The sequence below is a fragment of the Macadamia integrifolia genome, unplaced genomic scaffold (genome assembly GCF_013358625.1).
Source record: "Macadamia integrifolia cultivar HAES 741 unplaced genomic scaffold, SCU_Mint_v3 scaffold891, whole genome shotgun sequence".
NCBI classification, from domain to species: Eukaryota; Viridiplantae; Streptophyta; class Magnoliopsida; order Proteales; family Proteaceae; genus Macadamia; species Macadamia integrifolia.
In genome coordinates, this window is record NW_024870572.1 from 102137 (window position 1) to 112437 (window position 10301).

The window sequence follows — 10301 nt, forward strand, 5'->3', positions numbered from 1 at the left end:
TTTTTTATTTGACAAAATAGAAAGCAGAAAGAAATAAACACTAATGAGATTTTAGTTATGAGCTTAAATTGAAGATATGCATCCCTATATATGAAATAGCGGTGTGACAGCTTTTGATTTAGGCAATATATGTCTACAACTATAATATAAACGGAAATATCATTGTAGTGAAAACATAGCATAATGAGAAGGTTACCACACATGTTACTAATTTATTCCATTACTAAGAAACTTTGAATTAGTAATGATTCTACATCATAAGAGGAAAATTGAATCTCTATGATCAAATAAAACATGATTATTAAAAAAATCCACTCGCCTAAGTCCAATACCGGGTTAGAGTGTTTTTGTTGAGGATGGCTACCAAGAGAAGAAAAAAAGGAATCCAGATCAGGTTCACGTACGAGATTATTCTCGTATGCTCCTGGTCCGAGGATTTGGAATCCACTTTCTCTCTCTGTATTTAATGGATTCCAAATCCTTGTCATACGAGAACATCTCGTACGTGAATCCAGTCTCGGAAAAGAGCAAGTATGAACACAAAGCCTACGTATTATAACACAGGGTTCTCAAGCTCGAGAGGGACCATGATAGGTTTCTTAAGAGGTCTACCAAAATAGAGGACGGGTTTGCCTTTGACGGATGCCAAACAAGGCCCAAGAATAGAAGTTGTTTTTGCTAGGACGTGTGGTACTCATCACCTGTCTTGAAGCGTGAGATCCCTACATCTTTTGGGATCCTTTGTCTCCAGCTAAATTTGGCAATTCATATTTTTGTGACAGTAGTATGAACTGTAAGACTCACTCAATTCGATGAATTTTTTTTACTTGGGCAAAAATATGTCAATGTAGTTTTTATATGAGTCGGGCTGAGTTTTTTTTTTTTTTTTTTTTTTTTTTTTATGCTAAAGGTCAGCAAAGTATATTATAAAATAAAATAAAATAAAATAAAAAATAGCTTACAAAAGAGCCTTTAGATCTCTATTCCACCTCCGACATGGCCATCAGCAGAACAAAAACTTAAAGCTAAATAAACCGAAAAATTACATGAAACGAAATCTTGGCCTATGCTGGGAATCCCACTCTAGATCAAAAGTGATGAATGTAGGAGCCATATCCCAAGTAGTTGAAGTTCTTGATGTAGCTGCATGCTTTGCTAGCTTGTCAGCCACCGTGTTTATTTCTCTGTAGTAGTGAGAGATCATCCATTAAATGTTATCCAAGTATCCTTTGTAAGATCACCACTGTTGCTGCTAGCACCAAGGTTAAGTATGATCAATTTCTAAGCCTGAGAAAGTTTTCATGACTATTGACAAGGTTTTTTGGAATCTTTACTCCAATCAGTCGACTCATCTGAGTCAAAACCTAATTTTTCAACTATGGTTTGGGCAAATAAAAATTAATTTTATGGTTGAAATTTATGTGGCTATACATATTGTTTTTTAGATAATATTTGATTTTGTAAGGTATGTAATTTATTTGAACTGATGAGTACCCCTTAGCAAGGAAGGCCATATCAAAAGCATATAAAATCTACCAAAAAAAGAAGCATGTCAGACAGTATGATCAAATTCCACTCCGTCATTGGAGGAGTCTTTTGGCCCAACAATTGTTTGAATTTATTATAAAAGCTTAAGAATCAAAATATATATTAGGAGACAGTAGGGGGAAGGAAAAGTAATAAAGGATGGAAATGGAATGAGCTAATGAAATAAAGTAAATAGAAAAGACCTAGCATAAGTTTAAGATAAAAAATGGAGACTAGCTACTTTCAGTGGGATTTAAACTTACCTAGTTTTGTCAATAACTTCTCCTTTCAAATTCCCTATCACCGTCAAAGCTTCCCTCCAACTCAACAATATGAGGCTCAAAATTCTTCTCATGTTCTCGAAATGCTTCTTCAAAACTTCCAGTTTGATTCCGAACATGCGATGGATCAACATCGATGAATATGGGCAGGACGATTTGACCACTGGATTTGTGGCATTGAAGTCTATGAGCAAGTTCCAGCATACACCATTTGCTATTTGCATAATCTTTAGAGAAGACAGGGATTGAGATTTTGGATCTCTCAATCGCTCTAAGACAAGATGGGCCAATAGCTTCTCCAGTCCACAATTTTTCACTATCAATAAAGACATTGATTCCCCTGTCTTTTAGAACTAAGTTAAGGAAGCTAATGAAGTTGTTGCGAGTATCTTCACCCCTAAAGCTTAGGAATACATCATAACTAGAAAATCCAGTTGTGTAGGTAGCAGAAGTAGAGGTGGAGGAAGGATAAGATGAGATGTTCAAGGAGCTATTTCTCTCAAGAAGGAACTGTCTTGGTTTACACATTGGTTAATTTTGATAGCTAAAACCAGCAGAAGGCAGTTTAAATGCTGGCTAAGGTGATCATCTAGCTATATATAGAAGCGGTTTAAATGAGATGTTTTCTGTTTTCTGTTTTCTGTTTACTTGGTCACATTTGGAGGCTATTTTTTTATTTTATTTTTTTTGAGTAAAAGTCACTTGTTGGAAGATATAGAAGGTAGCAGCTGTGTTGTAACACGAGGTAGGGAAGTTCCTGCAGAGTCATCCATTAGAGGCATATATGGTTAGCGAGCGTGTTGGCTATGGAATTGCCTTGCAGGAACGAACGCATTATGGAAGTGAAAGACTATATTTGGAGTGTAGGGCCGGAATTGATTTACCGGCCTGAGTCTCCTGACCCTTTCTTTTTTTACTTATTATTGGAAGGAGGCCTGAACTTTGAATTCTTTCGGGTAGGCATTGGAAATTTTGGTTTATTTAGCTATTTGTGTGCTATATGCGTATTGCATGGGGTAGCTTTAATGCTGGTGAAAGTGGGTGGTAATCGCTTGGTTCGGGTTGGTTTTGGTTGTGTTTAATTGTATTTTTCCACTTTAGGATCTTGCACCATGACTGGCTCGTTTAAGTAATCGGATCTCATAGGCTAAGTATGGTCCCATTTATAAATGTATGATTGGTCAGTGCCAGTCTCTATTAAGAATAATAAAGGGGCTTTAAACGGGTTAATAACACATTTATCTTCAAATGAGCTTTAAATGGATCAAATCCAATAAACTAGCCTTACACGAGCTTTAAACATGCCGACCTATTAATCAGTTGGATGCCCATCTGATTACACCCTTGCACTAGAAACGGCCTTTAATAAACAATCAGGTTTGAGTCCAACACATGTAATAAATGGTCCCAATCAATTTCAAGTTTTTCCGATCTAGTTTAGTCAGGTTTGTTGTTGCGTGCCTAAAATAGTCACCCCTAGATGAAATTATGAAATCATACATATTGTAATGTCCTAGCACCATCAACCTTAGCAAACTATTGTCGTCTTTGATCCATAAGTCTCAAGCCTTTAAAACATATTGTCACATATTAAGGAGGCTAGAGGTTATCAACCTCCCCTTAGAAACCTCACCAATCTCTCAAACCCTCGGTACTTGCCATCTTTTGGTGAGAATACCTCACCAATCTCCTAGGTGAATCCAGTACACTTACCGCTTTCTTGAATGTCACACATAATGTGTCATAGTAAGGGAGTGTGAGATATGATTGGATTAGACACACAAGGCGAAACCTCTACTGCTATCTTTGTCATTTGTATGCACCAAGAGGAGCAATGTATCTTGACATACCACTATAGTACTAAACAATGATGGTCCTGGTCGGGACCAAAAATCTGGACTAGGACCCAAGGGTTTCGGTCAGTCTCTCTTAGACCGACCACAGATTCACGTCTCCCATAAGGCCGATCTCTTATTCATACCTTTTATTGTACCTCCCATGAGGTATCGGTCATCCACGTGGAGTCTAAATCCTACACCTAATAAATCATGGCATAGTGGTGCCCATAATCGTTTCTAGACCTAACCATGGCTGACACACTTAAGCAGGCATAAGTTGGATGATTCTCCTACCATAGACTGACCATGGTTAAGTTACCCATTACAAGGACGATCATGATTAGGTTAACCATTATAAAATCGACCACCTCAGCTTAGATGGTGACCGGCCCACCAGTGGCAAGGAGGTCCATGTTAACAACAAAGGTAACAAGCTAGCCAATGGGGAGGGTCATCTCTATAGAAAGGACAATGGATTTAAGAGATAAAACATATAGCACACTCAGAATTAATTCTACATTCCTTTCCTCTTTACTTTACCTAAAACCTAACTTAGGCATCAGAGCCTCCACCCTGGAGACCCCTCCGGGCTAGTTTCTAACATGTGCTGTGCAAGTCTGTACTAAGCCGAAAACTGCATCAACACATCTCAATGGGCCGGACCTTGGATATTACTCAAATCCTATGAAGAAGTTAAAAGGGTTCAACTTCTGTATTGGTGAAACTTAATTACCATTTTAAGACTGCATGGCAGTATGCTTGTGAAGAAATCCATTTTCCATGAGCAAAGTAAGTGAAGTTTTCTAGAAAATTTTGGCTCTTACCTGAGCAACCGCTGCTCATAGCTAAAGAAATGAAATAATTCACCTTTTCCCTTGGGTTCACAAATACCCTCTTAAATTATAATATTTTAAAAAATGCCTTTCAAGATTCTATTTCTTTGCTTACAAAGAGAGGCTGCATCTACTTGAGTACAACCTGGGCAGTAGCCAAGTTTAGTTCTAGTTTTCTTTAGTTAGGTTCTAGTTTTCTTTTATCAATTTTCTGATGTGATAATGAGAGTTTAGGCTGAGGTCATCCAAAAAAAAAAAAAAAAAAGTTTAGGGTTTAAAACTGAAATTTTTCAAAAAACGTTTAATATGAATAGGATAAATTCTCAGCTGCTTTAAGCGAATTCATAGTTTAAATAAATTCGTTGATCGTTGAAGGCGGCATGCCAATTGGCTTCCTGAGTTTCTTCCTAAAATTTCTAATTCCTAAAAATTGTTATGGAACTTTACCAAAAATAAATAAATAAATTATTGTTTTAGAGTAATACCAAATATAAATAAATAAATAATTGTTATGCAGCTCTCCATAATTTATCTTCTTTAATTTGTAAAAGGTGATTGGGATTAAGAACTGAATGTATTCAAGGACCTAACTTTCTAAAGCCTTATCCACTCTCTCCAATCAATCATCTTTCCAAAAAAAAAAATTGGTTTCTTTTTCTTTGTTTCTATTTTTGGTATTACACGCTATTTTGTGTGGATGGGTCAAAACCAATTCTTCAACTGGGAAGACTTTGAACCCTATTAGACATTGATCATTGTGGATGAGTTTGTCCGAGATCTTAATTTACTTAATCATTGCCCACCTTAGAGTTAGAACAGTCAAGCTCCTAACAATTTAACAATCACATGGGATAATTACCAAGGGCTTCTTTCCATCAAAACATAAAAGATACAAAACCAAGAGTATCAACCAGCAGACCCATGTATCTTTGTTTGTGAAGGAAGTTTTCAAATCATAGTTATTTGGTTGATTGGACGTTTATTGGATCCGACCCTTCTACGACGCGGTAAGGGTGGCAGTGCATATTCAATGCCCTAAAAATCCTTAGGCACAGACCCTAACACATAGGCATGCATCCCCAGGGTGCTCCAGACTATCGAACGTGCACACCGTAGAGGAGCACCATGTATCTATGCTTTCTATGGGGATTTTTTTTTTTTTTTTTTTTTTTTTTTTTTGCTAAAGGTCAGCAAAGAATATATTAGAATCGGAAAAATGATAGTTCACAAAAGTAAGCCCTTTGAGATCCTGCTCCACCTTCAGCATGACCATCAGCAGATCAGGAAATCAAAATAATAAGAAGAAGAGTTACATAAACCTGAATCGAGGCCTATACTGGCCATCCCATTCAAGATTAAAAATAATAAAAGTTGGAGCTACATCCCAGGTATTTGAACTTCTTGTGGCAGCGGCATGCTTTGCTAGCCTATCCACCACTGCATTTATCTCTTGGAAACAATAGGAGATCATCCATAAAACAGAATCCAAGTATCCTTTATGAAACCACCACTTTTGCAGAAAGTACCATGGGAAAAAATTTGTGTTTCTTTAAAATTTGGTTATACAAGGAACATAGTCTTAAAAATTAGATCAGATTAGTTAGGTTTGCCTGTATCGAATCATTATCTGCCATTACGGACTTTTTTTTTTTTTTAATTGCTAGGAGCATGGATCTGGAATCCATCTAGGTTGAAGAGGACTTTCATTTAGTGGTCCTTTGTATTATGAATGATCATACTTCATAGTGCTTCCACCAGCGATGGCTTTTTTATAAAATCTATTTAGATCGAATCCCCTGAAAAATCTCTCATAGTTATTGCAGATGGTTAAACAAAGCATGCAGTAATAACAAAAATTTCAACAACATGGTTGGTACCTCCATGGTTTTCTTTGGAGAACTTAAGTTAGGGTGGGCAAGACTCTCCGAGATACAGATCCAATTGAATCGTTTTGCATTTTTTCTTTGTTAGTGTGATTTAGGTTGGTTGTTTACTGATGGACATGCCGAATGTGGACAACAATCTAAATATTTTTCCTTCTTTGGTCCTTATCTATATTTATTTCATTATTTTCAATATAATCCTTGGCTGACATATAGCCAAAAAAAAAGGGGGGGGGGGAATAAAAGGCTCCAAAATACCAACTAAAAAAAAAAAAGCAAAGGTAAATCCATCCAATCACAATCGATATCGACCCAATCCATATTGATATCGATTGAGTCATGGAGACATGTCCTAAGATTGATCTCAAGTTTTAAAAACTTGACAGGGAATGCATAAGAATCACAAGATAGTAGAATGCTCGAAGGACTGCAGCAGACCATGCGACTAGGACTCACTACTGTTATCATTTGGACTGACTGTGAAGGACTGATGGATTTCTTCAAAAAGGAAAATACCAATGGCAGTGGGAAATGTTTCCTTTTTTTATTAGATATCAGTGATATATCTAAAGAGTTAATTGAATGTATAATTGGTGGAGAAGAAAAATAGATATCTAATCTCCATAGCTCATCAATTAGCAATGAGGCCTAGAACTGATCTAATCAAGGGCCTTTATAACTAATGGCCTTCCCCTTTATTTTCTTTACATAGTACTTCGCTTCACTATCTAAAAAAAAAAGATGATACACCTAGGGTCTTGTCTCATTCTCGAAAGGCTTTTAAGGTAAGGGTTTACCCTACAAAAAAGAAAAAAAAAAAAAAAAAAAGTAAATTAAAAGTGACCTATCAATATGTCATTATCATCCACATTTTTCGAGTAAACATCTCATTGGAAAATAGTAATATATATATAATATTAAGTAGAATACGTTAATACAAAATGCAATTATGTATGTAATACATTAACAATCTAATACAATACTTACGAACAATCAAGTTCAATCAGGGCCAGCTCGACTTTGAAATGGCAAGTCTTGGAGGATGAGAAGATCAACTAGGGCCAAACCAGCACGAACCTGATCAATGAGGATCAATCAGAGCTAGGCTGCTGATCAGCCCAATAAGGCTGGGCTTGGGTTAAGATATCCTAACCCAACCTGAGGTTGGGCTGGGCCTAGGCTGAACTAAAGGAACTTTGGGTTGGGCTGGGGTTTTAAAAAAATGGCCCAACCCAGATCTATTAAAGATTGCTTTGTAATTTCAAGTATATGTAGGATTTGTCTCCTATGATAGCATAGATAACAAAACATTCAACTTTAATACTGATTTTGTTGGATTTTCATAAAAAGGTAAAAGCTAGTTTATTCTGAAAACTCTTCCGTACCCTTACCTTAAAAACCTTTCGAGAACAAGATGGACCCTAGGGGCCCGTTTGATAATGTTTCTGTCGTTTCTGTTTCAAGAAACGGCAGAAACATAAATTTTCGTTTCTAGAAACATAAACGGAATTGAAGGTGTTTGATAAGTCATGTTTTTAGAAGTCGATAGTAACCAATAAAAAAATGGCCACAAGTCGTTTCCAGAAACGGCGAAACAAGTTGAACTTGTTTCGCCTGGGTCGTTTCTTGAACCACAAATAAGTAAAAATTTCTATTTCTATTTCTGAAAATAAGTGAAACGAAATAATTTCATCAAACGTTTTTTACTCCGTTTCTGCTGTTTCTGGAAACAGAAACGGCAGAAATGCTTTTCTTGAAACGTTATCAAACGGGCTCCTAGTTTCTTGAAACGTTATCAAACGGCAGCTTTTTACTCCGTTTCTGCTGTTTATCTTCTTCTTCTTCTTCTTCTTCTTCTTCTTCTTCTTCTTCTTCTTCTTCTTCTTTTTTATTTTTTATTTTTGGAAGCAAAGTACTATTTAAAGAAAATAAAGGGTAAGGTCATTAGTTACAAAGGCCCTTAATTAGATCAATTCTAGGCCTCACTACTAATTGATGAACTATGGAGATTAGATATATGTTTTTCTTCTCCACCAAATTTACATATAACTCCTTTGATACATGGCTGGTATCTAATTAAAAAGGAAACATTTCCCAAGGCCCAAGGCCCATTGCTCATTTTCTTTTTGAAGAAAATTCACCAATCCTTCAGTCAAAATTTACATGTGTTACAAGTTGTCACACAACATAAATCCTTAACACTCGCCAGCGTGGATCAGCCAGTACGAGAAGATTGTCAGGTAAATTCCATCTATGTAGATCATCCTTGTACGAGAATGGTTCTCGTACAAAGACTTGATCCTCTCCCCCACACCCCCACCCCACCCCCCACCCCCCACCCCCCCCACCCCCACAAAAAAAAAAAAAAAGAATCCAATAGGGTGATTAAAAAGATAGAGAAAAAATAAAAAAGAACCAAAATTGAATTAACCATACAATAATAAAGATTTATTGGTGAGTCCTAGTGCAGGGTAGGACCCAAACAAAGAATTACAAACCAAATAAATAAAAATCGCCATTAACTCCATTGGATTACATCATGAAGAGCTTCTTGTGCTTCATTCTCATCAGCCTTGATGGCTAACGATCTGACCCACCATTGCTTGTTAACCAAGCTTCATGCAGCTGCAAGACATACTCCAAATCGCACAAAACTTCCCCCATTGTGGGTCTGTTCTTAACCTCATTTGCAAGGCATTTATCTGCGATCTCCCCAAATTTCTTCAATGATTCTGGACAGTAATTCCCTTCAAGCCGTGAGTCTACAATGGTTTCAAGTGATCTCTGTCTTTGACACCTCAATGCCAATCCTGCAAGGTAGGTCTGCTCTTCTGGTAAGCTTTCATTTACAGCTTGCCGCCCACAAACAACCTCAAACAGGACAACACCAAAAGAGTAAACATCAGTCTCTAGAGTCACATGTGACCATCTTGCGTATTCTGGAGCAAGATATCCTAGGGTTCCCATAATACGTGAACTAATATGGGTATCATCTAATGAATGAAGTTTTTGTGATAACCCAAAATCAGCTAGCTTTGCTACAAAGTTCTCATCCAATAGTATGTTGGATGTCTTAACATCCCTATGGATTATTCCATACTCTGCCCATGTGTGGAGGTAGTGAAGCCCAAGTGCAGCACCCATGCAAATCTCTAATCTCTGTTTCCATGTTAATGGTGGGAGACAACTCCCAGAGAGATGATTCTCAATAGTCCCATTTGCCATATACTCATACACCAAAACCATCTCATTCTTTTCCTTGCAAAACCCAATCAAGGAAACCACATGTTTGTGCCTGAGCTTTGATAGCATCTCAATCTCTGTCTCAAATTCTTCCAAGCCTTGTTTAGATTGCGGATTGGCACGCTTGAATGCTGCCATAGTCCCATCATCGAGTACACCCTTGTAAACTTTGCCAAAGCCACCAACTCCGATCACTAATGAGTCATCAAAATTCTTTGTTGCAGCTTGGATCTCTGCTATTCTGAAATGTTTACCAACTCTATCAATAGCTGTGGAGCCATTTAGATCCAGACATCCTCCATGGGCTTTAGATACTCTGGCAACAGCGGTGTTGTTTCCAATGGTTCCATGAAGTAGTGGGCACCAACCAAGTGGCATGGCAAAGACAATAATTTACTAGAAATATAATATAACGAGAAAATCCACCAATGCCTAGCTCGTTTTTTATTCCATTCAGAAGACCAGATGGGATGTTACATCAGGTCAGCAGCCAGAAAAAAGTTTTGCCAAATCTCCACGAATCAATCATGAGTCCAAGTTTTTTTTTTTTGGATGAATAAATAAATTCATTATCAAGGAAGAAGAATATACAAAGGAGAACGGGGGGAGCCAGAAGGAACAAGACCTTAAGAGAGGTAAAAACTACAAGGGGCCGAAGGCCCAACTAAGAGAAGGGGGACATCAGGGGGGAGATGG

The 10301-nt window shown here is 37.3% G+C and overlaps 2 protein-coding genes across 2 annotated transcripts; both read right to left on the reverse strand.

The window, feature by feature from the left end:
* Positions 1-1799: 1799 nt before the first annotated feature.
* On the reverse strand, positions 1800-2336 carry LOC122070349 (disease resistance protein RPV1-like). Its single transcript, XM_042634487.1, has one exon. The coding sequence runs from the start codon at positions 2334-2336 to the stop codon at positions 1800-1802; it is 537 nt and encodes a 178-aa protein (XP_042490421.1).
* A 6606-nt stretch (positions 2337-8942) lies between these two features.
* Positions 8943-9983, reverse strand: LOC122070350 (probable receptor-like protein kinase At1g30570). Its single transcript, XM_042634488.1, has one exon. It carries the CDS (start codon positions 9981-9983, stop codon positions 8943-8945), a length of 1041 nt encoding a protein of 346 aa, XP_042490422.1.
* Between the last annotated feature and the right edge of the window lie 318 nt (positions 9984-10301).